Source organism: Leopardus geoffroyi, chromosome B2, assembly GCF_018350155.1.
Source record: "Leopardus geoffroyi isolate Oge1 chromosome B2, O.geoffroyi_Oge1_pat1.0, whole genome shotgun sequence".
NCBI lineage: Eukaryota > Metazoa > Chordata > Mammalia > Carnivora > Felidae > Leopardus > Leopardus geoffroyi.
This window is the reverse complement of record NC_059332.1, coordinates 136,562,385-136,576,518: the sequence shown is the minus strand read 5'-3', so window position 1 is coordinate 136,576,518 and position 14,134 is coordinate 136,562,385. Positions and strand designations below refer to the sequence as shown.

The window sequence follows — 14,134 nt, the reverse complement described above, 5'->3', positions numbered from 1 at the left end:
CCTTGAACGCAGAAAAAGTAAGTCTTTATAATTAGTCAACGTAATTCAAGTGCAAACCAAGGAGCACTCACTACTGTTTCAAACACACATCACTTTGTATTTGGTAACATTAAGTAAATACACACACATTTAAAAATACGCAAAGAAAAACTTGCTCTATTTGGTGTTCAGAAAGCTCTCCTACCTGTCCTTCGAATGCTCTCTCTCATGCAGCATTCTAAAGCCAGGTGGTCAAAGAATGATTAGATAACAGAAGAAACTAAGTGTTGTAGTTAAAATAAAATTAGATATACAGATGGTGGGTGTGTCTAATGTTTTCTCATGATCAGATTGTCATCATTTACCTTTTTTTTTTTTAAAGTTTATTTATTTTGAGAGAAAGGAAAGAAGAGAGAGAATTCCAAGCAGGCTCCAAGTTGTCAGTGCAGAGCCCGTCGTAGGGCTAGAACCCACAAAATGCAAGATCATGACCTAAGCTGAGATCATTGCCTGAGCCGAAATCAAGAGTCCATCACTCAACCGAGCCACCCTGGTGCCCTTTAATAGCTCTCTTACCAATTTCTGCCTGGTTGATATTTCAGCTGGTAACAGAGGTATGTGGGAAAAATTCTACTCTAGTTTGGATTTGTCTATATCTCCTTATAGATTTTTGCTTCTGTCAATATTTGTTTTACATATTTGAATGCTAAGTTTTGATGCCATGTTACTGCATATACATTTTACAATTCTTACAACTTCCTGTTGAATGAAAACTTTTATTATTGTGAGACAGTGATATAATTTGTATCATTATAGTGACTCCCTTTACCTCTAGTAGTACATTTTTGCCTTAAAAGTATTTTGTACATTATATCTAATCAGCTTTCTCTTGCTTATTTTTTGCCTGATAACTTTTTTTATAGACTCTGTTTTCAACTTTGCCATGTACTTTTGTTTATATGTCTTTCATAGGGGGGTCTAGGTGGCTCAGTCAGTTAAGCATCCAACTTTGGTTCAGGTCATGATCTCACAATTTGTGAGTTTGAGCCCTGCATCAAGCTCTGTGCTGACAGTGCAGACCCTGCTTTAGATCCTCTGTCTCCCTCTCTCTCTCTGCCCCTCCCTTGCTCACACACTCTCTCTCTCTCTCTCTCTCAAAAATAGACATTAAAAAAAAATTTTTTTTTTTAAAGTGGAAATAGTGGAGGGGTACCTGAGTGGCTCAGTCAGTTAAGCATCCGACTTTGGCTCAGGTCATGAGCTCACAGTTCGTGAGTTCCAGCCCCGCGTCAGGCTCTGTGCTGACAGCTCAGAGCCTGGAGCCTGCTTCCGATTCTGTGTCTCTCTTTCTCTCTGCCCCACCCCAGCTCATGCTTTGTCTCCCTCTCTTTCAAAAAATAAACATTTTTTTTAAATTTTAATATTAAAAAAAAAGTGGAAATACTGGAGAAATAAAGGGAAAACTGACTTTACTTCCTTCATAATTATACTTGACCAGTTCCAAGTCCTTTGCTTTGAGGACCTAATGCTGTAGGTAACCTGTGCTGCTATTTACATTTTCTTCAACAACCCCATCAGACAGTTATTCTAATTAATCTGTTTTACAGAGAGGAAAGGAACTTGCTCAAATTCCCAACAGCGGCGTGTACTGGAGCCGTAACTTTGGTTCAGGTCTTCTAGGTACGTGAAAACACTGGCCAAGCAAAGCCACCATATGTCTGTGGCCTCTCATACCACATCCAATCACTTTTTACCAAATGATTGCTATAGCTTTTTGCTGACTGACATCATTTTAATAATTTGGTAACATTTTTCAGCTCCCATGCCTTATTTCAAATGCATGGCAAAGTTACACTGTTCTGCTTAAAGCTGTATTTGTAAATTTCCCCAAAGCATGTTTCTGTCTTCCATGCTTGAGCTGTTATACTTCAAGTCACACAATATCACTCTTAGTATTCATCGCCTTCTCTAACCTAGTAAAGCTCTGATGATGATTTCATTAGACGTAAACCCAACGTGAGAAAAATGCAGCATTAAATTTGGTTCATGGGTGACACCAACAAAAATCACTGTTTTTGTGTCTGTTTCTCTTGATTATGAACTCTTGATTCTTCATTGAGAGCAAAAGCCGTCAAATTCATTTTTAAATTGTTTTTAATGTTTATTTATGTTTGACGGGGGAAGAGAGACAAAGCACCAGTGAGGAAAGGGCAGAAAGAAAGAGGGAGACACAGAAGCTGAAGCAGGCTCCAGGCTCTGAGCTGTCAGCACAGAGCCCGACGCAGGGCTGGAACTCACAAGCCACGAGATCACGACCTGAGCTGAAGTTGGAAACTTAACCGACCGAGCCACCCAGGCATCCCTCAAATTCATTTTTTTTACCCTCAGGATCTCACCCGGATCCTCAGTTACTGATTGTTGAGGTGGTGACTGAGGCATTAATGGAGGTATCAGTGATGACAGTAGTGATACAGATGCCAAGGCCAATTCCAAAAGCTATATAGAGTAAGAATGGCTCATATTAATAAGCACTTATTCTGTCACTCTGTTGGATGCATCAAATATATTAACTGTGAAATCCCAAAACTATCCTATGTGGTAAATACTCTGGTACCATGCTTCAGATGAAGAAACTCAAGTCTAGAGACGTAAGGAATTCTCTTGCTCATGGCATCACAGGTAATAAGTGATATACTCAGAACTGCCTGAACTCAAAACTAATACCTTCAGCCTCGGCAGTATTGTCCTTCCTCATACAGTTGCAAAGTATTGTATTTAGTCTGTTTTTCAGTGCATGATGGTGTAGTAGGAAAAGTACTACTAAACTTTCAAAAGCAGGATATTTAAGTCCCGGCTACCTCAGCTGCCAATTGAGCAAGCCATTTCGACATCTATACAATGGGAAATTCTTGCCTCACCTCCCTGAGTTATACGACTGTCACAGATGAAGTATTTAGCAAACTGACAAATTAACTGTAACAAATCCTGGTCTTTCTGCTTCTACTTTTAGTCTCAATAAAATTTACGTCTTTCAGGTCAATTAAAAGGCTTGGTAAAATTTTTTTTTTTTTTTGAAAGTTAAGAGAAGCTTTACTCATACATCTCTGAAATATTTTGGTTCTTTAAAAATGGGAGAAGATAGAGTGAGCACACGAGTGATAGAGCATGACAGGAGCAGGGATAGAGACTAAGACAAAGATGAATCTGAAGCAAAGAGGACTAAAATGAAAAGCCTTTTTTGAAGCAGGTGTGGATACATATGTTATTTTGTTTTTTATACTTCCTATACTTTCTCGATGCATGAAAATTTTCGTTTAAAATATATGTAATTACAACAAAATTCGAGCAGAAAATCTTTTCCCCACTGTGCTTCCGATTTGACCAACCGGTACCTCCCTCCCCCATTAGGGGTCCAAAAATGTCCACAAAGAAGGCAGGCAGGTCTTCTTTATAAATTTATCCTTAAAATCTCAATATGAACCAAGAAGACTATGCAATATGATCACTTATTTATTGCTAAAGCTTTTGTTTTTTCACTTTTACAGTGGAAAACTCTGACAAACACCACCAATCAGGACCACCAAAAGTGGGACAAAGTGACCTCGTGTACCTCCCGGTGTGATGCACTGAAACGCATCACTTTAGAGTTCTTCTACCAAAAATCTAACGAAAAACAATCAGACAAACTTTTTCTACAAGACAAGTGTCCTAGACTCTGTAAAAATATCAGTGTCATCAAAGCCAAAAAGATTGGGGAACTATTCAAGGTTTACAGAGACTAAAGACACATAACTAAATACAATGCATGATAATGAAAAAGTATGCTGCAGTAAAAGGCATTATAGGGACAATTGGCAAAATTTTTGTAGATAGCATATATTAGATAAAATTACTGTAGCAATGTCAAACACCCTGAATATGATCAATGTATTTTGGTCAGAGAATGTGTTTCTCTTAGGAGATACCTACTAGAATATTCAGGGATGAAGGGCCATAACGTCTACAACGTACTTTCAATCGTTTTTCCAAACAAATATAAATAATAAAAAAAAAAAAGGCTACATACTTATGCATGGACTAACATACTTAATTCACAGAGGACACCATATTGGGATAAAATGTCAAGTGGAAAAAAATTAGTTTTATTTGTACAATATGTTACTGATTTTCCACAAGAAGCCAAGAATCAGAGAAATCGAAATATAGGTCAGATATAAAGCAGCATTCAAAGGTGCTGAGTATTAGAAGAATTCCTATAACATGTTTGAGAATCCACCCCATTTTTGAATCTAAGAGTGCCCCCGCCAGAGGAATTTCTGTGGTCAGTAGGGTTAGGCTGAGGACAACTCTCAGGTTAGCAATTCAGCGGAACACAATGCCTCCCCCGTCCCTGGCAACACCCCTAACACACTATGCCTAACACCTATGCCTAACACACTATGACCCTAATGCCAGGTGAAAGGAGATAACCCGGGCTGAGCCAGCCCTAACTTCGTGTGTGTGCGCGTTTGTGCGTGCGTTACTGCATATCTGATGCCCCAAAGTCCCCGGTGCTTAAGTACCTCCTGAGAGTAATTGAATACATAGATCCAAGGACGACTTAATGGTTGTTTACAGGGTGATTAGCAACGAAAAGGCCAGCAACGTTGCTCAGGACCGTCATTAATTCTACCACACCAGAGCTTGAAGAAACTGCTCTGAATCACTTCTCACTAGGCAAGCAGTGGAAGTTAAATGAACGAAGAGGGCGGGGGTCGAGGAGGGTCGACAGGAGCGGTCTTTAGAATTTCACCCGTTTAAACACAGAGAAGCAAACTGGTACCACCTAAAGCTCAGGCGCGCTTCACAAACTCACGACCCACCCATAACTTCCTAAAATTACCCAGCCAGCCGCGGGCAGTTGCAGTCCACTTCCAAGGTGGGGCCGGACCCTCCACGGTGCACCCACGCCCTGAGAAGAAGTTTGCAAATGTGAGCGCCTGGGCGCCCCGCGGCCGCTCACCCCCCGGGTGCTCCGCGGCGTTCGGGGAGGCCGCCTGGGGCCACCCCCGCGCGCGGCCGACGGGCTGGGACCGTACCTCGGGCGCGGGCGACGAGGCGCTGCGGGCGGCGTGGCCGGCCGGGTCCAGGCGCCTGGAGCCGGAGGAGCGGCCGCGGCTCATGGCGTGCTCGGAGCGCAGGCGACGCGGAGCGCAGGGTGCGGGTGCGGGTGCGCGTGCGCGCGCGTCTCCTCGGGCAACTAGCAAACGAGGGCCCGCGGCGCTCGCGGGCCCTGGCGGCGGGCGGGGCTGCGGCCTCGGAGATGCGGCTCGGGGCCGCGGGACAGACCCAGATCCTGCGCGGCCCCGTCTGGCCTAGGCTTGGTTGAGCGGCAGACACTCGCCAAAAGACTGGGGGTCCCGGGTCTTCGCCGTGGGGCTGCTCCACGGGCGTGATTCTTGGTCTTGTCCTTCTGCCGGGCAGGCACAAGTGACAACGAGTGGTCAGTGGTATGGTCAAGGTTACGGCGCTGGCACGCCGGATGTGTAGGAGGATGCTGACACAAAGGTGAAGAGCGTTTATGTAGCACCTGCTGTGTGCAGACGCTGTGCTCCTTCCAAGGCCGGCTTCCGGGGCGTGCAGCCTGTGAGCTTGTACAGGCCCTGTGCTCAGCAGGGTCCCGTGCTTGGTTGAATGTTTGGCTGTTCCAGCCTTGGACTTCTTAACGATTTTGGAACACAGGCCCCTGTATTTTCATTTTGTACTGGTTTCTGCAAAGTAAGTAGCCCGTCCTGGTGAGTGTGCTTGCATTTAACCTTCTCAACAACCCCGCAGGAAACTGTAAGTAATAGTAATATTAGTGTTAGTAACAGCCATAACTTCTAGTTATGAAACACCGAAGTGTTCTTACAAGAGCTATTCTAAGTGCTTTCGAGGTAAAAATCTCCTCGAATAAAACAAGATTATGAAGTGGACATTAGAATGATCCATTGTGAAGATGAGGAAACAATCACAAGGAAATGAAAGAACTTGTTCACGCGTATACATCTAGCTGGTCAGGGGCAGAATGAGGATCAGACCCCAGACCATAGGCCTAAAGCACAGAGAAGGGAGCATCCTGTGGAAGGTTCCACTCTTTGCAGCAGAGCTTAAAAATGGAGCCCCACTCACCTCACTTGAAAGCCCTCGGCGGACCTCTGTGCTGTTCTAAAATGAAATAAAATCAGAGAGATAGGAGCTCTTCTGGGATTCCATCCAGTTATCCCTCATGCATCCATTATTGGCTGAGGATTTCTTGGCCTTGACAATGGCTTTTGATTTTACAGTTAACCTTGCCACCTATCCAATCCATAATCACTTAAAAGGCTTTCACTTGAGCACCATTTAAAAAAAAAAAAAAAATCCTTAAGGGAAACTGAGGCTTTCAGAAATCTATTAATAGTATAATTTGTGGGAGTCTGGGTGGCTCAGTCAGTTGAGCATCCGACTCTTGATTTCTGCTCAGGTCATGATCCCAGGTTTGTGGCATAGAGCCCCCCACCCCTCCAGCTCCACACTGAGCCTGCCACCTGCTTAAGATTCTCTCTCTCCTTCTGCCCCTCTCTGCTGCTTGCTCTCTCTCTCTCTGAATAAAAATAAAAATATAATAGTATAATTTGTAATAACCGTGTTTTCAAAGTGCAGTTTCTCCTTGCAGTGGAATCGCTACACAGTTCTTAAATTTTCGGGGCGCCTGGGTGGCGCAGTCGGTTAAGCGTCCGACTTCAGCCAGGTCACGATCTCGCGGTCCGTGAGTTCGAGCCCCACGTCAGGCTCTGGGCTGATGGCTCAGAGCCTGGAGCCTGTTTCCGATTCTGTGTCTCCCTCTCTCTCTGCCCCTCCCCCGTTCATGCTCTGTCTCTCTCTGTCCCAAAAATAAATAAACGTTGAAAAAAAAAAAAAAAGTCAGTATTGGTGATGGATGCATTAACTAACTAGATAGGAGGAATCCTTTCACGATGCATATATACATCACCACTATAAACAGTTTGTGTATCCTACAATTGTATTTGTCAATTACACTAAAGCTGGGAAAAAAAACAAATACACACAATGAAAACATTTTAATCAGTGTTAAAAATTTTTTTTCTCTGAGTAACAGCAATGCACTTCCCTGTAAGTGGGAGTAGGAAAAGTGCTGGGCTGGCCCCTGTCTGGATGCCTTTGAACTTTCTGGCATGTCAAGACATGAGTCCAGTGACTCTTCAAGGCAACATCTGATGATGTGTCCTTTGAGGGTTGAGAGGGAGGACTGAGTCTAGAGGGAGGCCTGAGCTGGACTGTGGAAAGGACCACAATTTGGGACCAGCTGGCACAATGCTGTAGGACATGCAAGCTGGCGGTGGGGGGACTCTGGGCATGATGACGGTTTAATTAAGCAAGGGAGGGAGATAAGGATGAACAAAGCAAGTTCCAGCCTAGATTTCTCACGAAACTGCATGCGTGGATAGTATATTATGATCCATCATACCTCGGTACAGACTTCCGCTTTCCTTTATAACAACAACAGAGGCAGAAAGCTACCAGCTGTGTGACCTAATACACCTCCTGGAAATGCTTCTTCCAGATTCAATGCCAGGCTGAATTTGGGCCATGGTGTCTAGGAACTCTTCTGCTGCTCAAGTTTTGGAAGAGCACTGTTAGGAAGTTGCACCCAGAGGAAGACAACGGTACAACAGTAGGCGGGACGCATTGGAGGAGGTGGAGGCAGGGCGAGGAGGTCTTCAGGATGGGCTGTTGGGGACCCCCTGAGATTTGGCTCTGGTAGGAATGGGGGTGGAGGTGAGGAGGAGAGGGACGATCTGGAGTCTGAGCACCCGGCCGGACTGGAAGTGGAGTGAGGCCTGAGAGGCTGCAAGGAGATAAAGCAGAGGAGAGAGGAGGAGAGTTCGGCTTGGGACACGTTTAGTCTGCGGTTCTGATAGGGGAAGGCAAATATTTTGCAGTTTGGGAACAGGCAGTCCTGGGCACATCCAGCATAAACCAGAATCTCCAGCTCATTCTGCTATAATGTTAAATTGTATCCTGAAATGTGTTTATAAACCTGGCACGCTAAGGTATATGTTAAATAAACACCAACTCTGAGACAAGATAAAAATGCCTCCTAAGGAGCTCCGGGAAAATGCAGAACTATCTATCAGGCGCCCGGGTGGCTCGGTCAGTTAAGCCTCCAACTTTGCTCAGGTTACGATCTCAGGGTCTGTGGGTTCAAGTCCCGCGTCGGGCTCTGGGCTGACTGCTCAGAGCCTGGAGCCTGCTTCAGATTCTGTGTCTCCCTCTCTCTGCCCCTCCTCCTGCCACACTCTGTCTCTCTGTCTCAAAAATAAATAAAACATGACACACAAAAAAAAACCCTCTCTCCAGCACTTGAGGTCTTATTCCCTTGTGATGTCACACGTTTATTGCTCTGGTCTCTCCTTTTCTTTGTCTGCTCATTTGTCTCACAAGGTATACATGTTTCTCATGGCAAAATTCGTAATATGACAATAAATTTGGGGGCTTTCGACTTGTATTTAGAAACCTGTCACGGAAACCACTCCTATAACATGTTAGTTGTCTAAAGCTTGTTTTAAATGAGTATTATCTGATTTAAATATTTTCCTAAACAACTGAAGGAAACATGCAAACAACCAGTGTTAGTCAAAAGCATCAGATTAAGAAATTATGAAATTCTCCAAAGAAAAATGGAGCGATAATGGTTACAAAAATATTTTGGCTGTTACACACAGCAAGATAATCTGTAAAAGAGAGGTTAACAGTATGGAAAGGATATCACTGCTGTATTATCACTTTAGCAGAGGTATCACTGAAGAATTAGAACTGATCCATGTAGTTGGGTCAGACAAAAAGCCAGCCCCTCCTTGGGAGCTGGAAATAATAGACTACCAAGTGAAAACGTTGTAGGGTCAAGCATTTCCCCTGCTTTAACAAAGTTGGCAATCAGTGGGTTCACCCTTAAGTGAAATCAGATTATAAATGAAATCTAGTTCTCCGAGAACTAGAAAGAACCAGCAAAGTATAAACTTTGCTGGAGGGTGGGGGGGAAACACCAGCAAAATATACACTTGTGTGAGAGATCTTTTCCTTTTATAAAAATAGTAAAAGTCCTTGGGTTTATCTCTGGACTTTGAGGCCCTCAAACAGACGTCAAGTGAACGGACACTGGAGCCAGGCTGCCTGAGATGAAATCTTGGCTTACTCTCATTCTAAATTGCTTAGAACTTTGGAAGATCACAGCCTTAAAAATGAGCACTGGGTGTTGTATGGAAACCAATTGGACAATAAATTATATTTAAAAAATCATTTTTTTTAACTACCCCATATATACAAACAAATTCTTAAAACATTTTCTTTCCTTTGAGAGAATAACGGATTCAGAAAGTTTGTAGGGAGCAGCTGGAAGCAAGAGACGTGCCTTATTCCCCAAGAACTTAGAAATCAGTTGGCTTCACTGGATTAAACAAAACGGAGACATGCAAGACACTTTATAAGGACACTATTTCCCCAGCCAAGACAGAACTCTAACTGAATACATTAACATATATAAAGAAGGAATGTGGTAATCACCATAGAGGTTATTGTACAATGGGAACTCAGGGGAAAGGCAGTGGACCTCAAATGTTAATACTGTCTTGTCCACTTGATACTTAGTTTCTCACCGAAATTAATAAATGAGATTTTGAGTTTTAGAAGATCCAGATTCCATGCCCCAAGCCTGCAAACCTGTGGCTACAGTCTCCCCATCCATTCACAGGACATGTCAGGAATGTTCCAGAAACAGGACCCTCATGTCACAGTATACTCTAAAACAGCAATGAAAAAAAATGAACGCAGTTCTTCAGGATCCTTTTGCTCCCACAAGTTGGGCCAATGGGTCTTGAAGGACGAATGTTAAAAATTCCACCAAAAAATATGATAATTTGCCAAACATTCCATTAAATCAACTTTAAAAAGCAAATGTGGTTTCTAAATTAAGCAAAACCCCAGCTTCTTCTAGATCTTTAAAATGTCTTTGTTATTTTGGAAACTCTTATGGCTTTGGGTGGGGAGTGTGGGATTTTCCTGACCCTATTTTAGACACGCTTTAAATTTCTTTTAAAATAATGCCAACTTTCTTTCAAAAAACAACAAATAATTCTTGTTAATAAGACATTTGTAAAAGTTGAGGGTGAAAAGTTTCTCATATGCTCTGCTCTGGATTGGTTCTGGCTTTTGCTGAGGTTTTCACAAAAATAATCAAAACCATTTTGATGATTTTTCTGATTCAGATCAGGCTACATTTTATTAGCAATTGAGATTTAGCCAACTATGTTCATATGATATACATTAAAACCATAATATATAAAGCGATCCTCATCTACTCGTCTCAACAATATCATAAAAATAAATTAGCCTAATTTTTGAAAAGAGATTTTTATCTTCTGCTGAGTTCAGAGACTTAGCCTCAGTTGAAAATAACCTCTTTATAAGCTTGCATTACTAGTCATAAATGTCCTTGGTCTATAAAGCTTCCTCTAATAAAAGAGAAAGAGAAGGAAGAAAGATACAGAAAGTTGAGCACTCAGCTAACTATTTCTTTTTTTTTTTTTTTTTAATGAATTCCTCAGCCTTCCCAAGGACAGATGCCTCTTGAGGTTGTTCCTCAAAACTTCATCGTTGATACAAAACACTGATTTATGAGGATAAACTGCCTTTATTTCATTGGATCAATCAGCCACAATTACTTATTACCAGCGCCATACAGAGCAGTGACCAGGAGGTACAGTGAGTTAAAAAGAGAGGAAAAGGTATTTAAGTCTAACCTCAAGGACTTTCAGATTAATGAGGAACCGTAAGATATGGAAAAGAGGAAAACCAAAACACACACACACACACACACACACACACACACACACACACACACAACCACAGACAAAACCAGTCACTGAGCGATATTGAAAACGTGGCAAGTCATACCTGGAGTTGTAGAAGGACCTGGTGATAGCCAGAGAAAGACTTCACTGGGGAGCTGCATCCAACTCCACAAGATAAAATGAGAAAAAGTAAGACTTTTCTATTTCAGCACATCATGCTTCAGGCTGCGCCACTGTATACGCACCTATGTGAACAAAACTCCCTGAATCCGTTGTTAGACACTGCAGTGTTCACACGTAGTCACAGAAACTCCGACATCAGTGTAGCCTGACTTGCCCCAAAGCAAAACCAAATCCAAGGCCCAGGCTTGTGTTTTCCAGTTTTGACATCGCAATCATACATGTGTCGGAGACTGGTAAGCTATTCACCGAGCCTGGGTAGGCACGGCCTTTGGTTTGTGGCTGGAGAAGCGTGTGGCTTCCGTGTTTGCTCTAAAAAGCTCGTGAGTGGGGCGCCTGGGTGGCTCAGTCGGTTAAGCGTCTGACTTCGGCTCAGGTCATCATCTCGCAGTTTCTCGCGGTCCGTGGGTTTGAGCCCCATGTCGGGCTCTGTGCTGACAGCTCAGAGCCTGGAGCCTGTTTCGGATCCTGCATCTCCCTCTTTCTCTGACCCTCCCCTGTTCATGCTCTCTCTCTCTCTCTCTCTGTCTCAAAAATAAATAAATGTTAAAAAAAAAAAAAAATTTAAAAAGGCTCGTGAGTGATTCCACGTGCCCTCCTGTCTTCTGGCTGGACCCTGATTCCAGGATGACCTCCACATATTGAAGGTGGTACAGCCTCCAACAGCCTGGATCCCTGAATATCTGCCTGGAGCAGATAACGCCCTTACTTCCCACACACAGGCATCCTGGGCAACTGGGTTTCCTAAGAGTACATTCTGTTCTGTTAAACCACTGAGCTTCAACAACTAGCATCACCTTAACTATACAATGTGTCCTTTTTAAAACACAGACAACTAAAACAAAGAGATGTGTCATCCTGTTGAACTATGTCAGAGAATGTTAGAAATTTATGAAAGGAGTTGTATTATGAATTCATATTTATTTTTTATGTATTTTTTAAGTTTACTTTTTTTAATTTATTATTTTTTTTAACGTTTATTTATTTTTGAGGTAGAGAGAGACAGAGCATGAACAGGGGAGGGGCAGAGAGAGAGGGAGACACAGAATCTGAAACAGGCTCCAGGCTCTGAGCAGTCAGCACGGAGCCCAACGCAGGGCTCGAACTCACGGACCGCGAGATCATGACCTGAGCCGAAGTCAGACGCTTAACCGACCGAGCCACCCAGGCGCCCCTAAGTTTACTTATTTAGATACAGAGACAGCATGAGCGGGGGAGAGGCAGAGAGAGAGGAAGAAGAGAGATAATCCCAAGCAGGCTCTACACCATCAGCACAGAGCCCGACATGGGGCTTGAACTCACGAAACCGTGAGGTCATGACCTAAGTCAAAACCCAGATGCATAACTGACTGAGCCACCCAGGCACCTCTCATATTTATTTTTTTTTAAGTAAAAGATAAAACATCTGCATGGTGAGTAAAATTAAACCTGTAAGTATAGATATAGTTAGAAAAAAAACATGGAGAGATAAAATTATTTGAGGGAAATATTTTTTTTAACCAATCTGTAATAGAAATAGCTGTTCAGTTCTCACCCCATCTGCCTTGCCCGCCATGCCCGCTGTAGCGAGGGCCAGAATAGCTTCTCTCAGGTGGAGGCTCTTCATTCATCGAATAAGAAGGTTTTTTTGGGGTTTTTTTTTTTTTTTAACGTTTATTTATTTTTGAGACAGAGAGAGACAGAGCATGAACAGGGGAGGGGCAGAGAGAGAGGGAGACACAGAATCCGAAACAGGCTCCAGGCTCTGAGCTGTCAGCACAGAGCCCGATGCGGGGCTCGAACTCAGGGACCGCGAGATCATGACCTGAGCCAAAGTCGGACGCTTAACTGACCAAGCCACCCAGGCGCCCCGGAATAAGAAGGTTTTGAATGGATGGTTTCCCACAAAGTAACCCCCCCTTCTTTTTTCTGTGTAACACTTCAGGGAAATTCACGGGGAAGAAAATATACAAAACAGATCATCCTGGCACTGCTCTGGTTGAAGTACAATTGAGTATGTGGCTCCAGCCCCAAAGTGCTCCTGGTGCCCCTGGAAACAACAAAACCCCAGGGGCACTTAGGAGCATAGTTTAAAAGCCACAATTTACATTAATTCAATCACAAACTACTAGGTTCGGTCACACTAAACATCCTTCGTTTCTCTTATAACTTGTAACAATTGCTTTGCCTTGTACCAGTTTACCTGCATGTCTGGAAATTATTTCAATTTTCAACCTACGTAACGTCTTACCTAATACATTCCATTTTCCTTTAAACTATTTTTTAACATTCATCCTCCTTCCATTTTTCACTGCCATCCGCCTAGTTCAGGCCCAGATTGCAAGACTCCTTTGCCTCAGTTTCTCCCAGTCTCCCAATCCATCCTGCACACATTCTCTTGAGACCTCTGTGGTCAGAGCTGACCTGGTCCCGGGACTTCCCCTGACCATTCAATCCTGTCTTAAATAGTCTCTTCTCCTTCTACCCCGCTACCCAGAGTATATCGCTTCCTCACATTAAATTGTAAATAAACTTGTTTGTTTGCCCTCACTGGGTATAAGCCACTTGAGGATGGAATTCTTATTTTGCTCATTACTACATCCCCAACACCTGAAACAGTACATATCATGTATTTGTTGCTCAGTAAATAATTCTATAAATGAATAAATAAATACCCCAGAGAGTATATAGCACCTGAATATTACTCTTTTCAGCTCAAAAACATTCAGACTCCAACATTAGCAAACTCTGTTGCCCTTTTGCAGCCTTCTTTCCCGTCTGAGTCTCCTGGATGTTGATACGGCAACACAGATGATTCTCAAAGGCATTACATGAAGGGAAAGACACCAATCTCGAAATGTCTGTATTGTATGATTCCATTTATATGACATTCTCAAAAGGACAAAACTTTAAGGGCAAAGAACAAGATCTGTGGTGCCAGAAGTTATGGGTGGGGATAGAGGCGACTCTATAAAAGAATAGCAGTGGGGGGAATTTTAGAGGGTAACAGAACTGATCTGTATCCTGACTATAACATTGGTCAATAATCTATACATGTGATGAAATTCATAGAATTGAACTCCAAAAGAAAACAGGAAAAAAATAAAATAAAATATAGAAGCGCC

General features: G+C 43.0%; 2 protein-coding genes across 7 annotated transcripts in view; both read right to left on the bottom strand.

Annotated features, from left to right (window-relative positions):
- The window catches only part of CCDC170 (coiled-coil domain containing 170), a 106,112-nt gene extending 99,716 nt beyond the window's left edge, over positions 1–6,396 (bottom strand). For 2 of the 6 annotated variants that reach the window (XM_045500042.1, XM_045500041.1), the window contains exon 1: positions 5,058–6,395. Coding sequence is in view for 4 of the 6 variants with exons in the window: in XM_045500043.1 (XP_045355999.1) it covers positions 5,058–5,141 (84 nt within the window). In the remaining 2 variants the exon portion in view is untranslated. Of the gene's footprint in view, positions 1–5,057 lie in introns of all 6 variants that reach the window. The other 4 variants (XM_045500043.1, XM_045500040.1, XM_045500039.1 and 1 more) reach the window with 4 other exon arrangements.
- Positions 6,397–7,042: 646 nt separating this feature from the next.
- Positions 7,043–14,134, bottom strand: part of ARMT1 (acidic residue methyltransferase 1) — a 32,359-nt gene continuing 25,267 nt past the window's right edge. Inside the window, exon 6 of the transcript XR_006717650.1 lies at positions 7,043–7,849. The gene's annotated coding sequence lies outside the window, so the exon portion shown is untranslated. The remainder of the gene's footprint in view (positions 7,850–14,134) is intronic.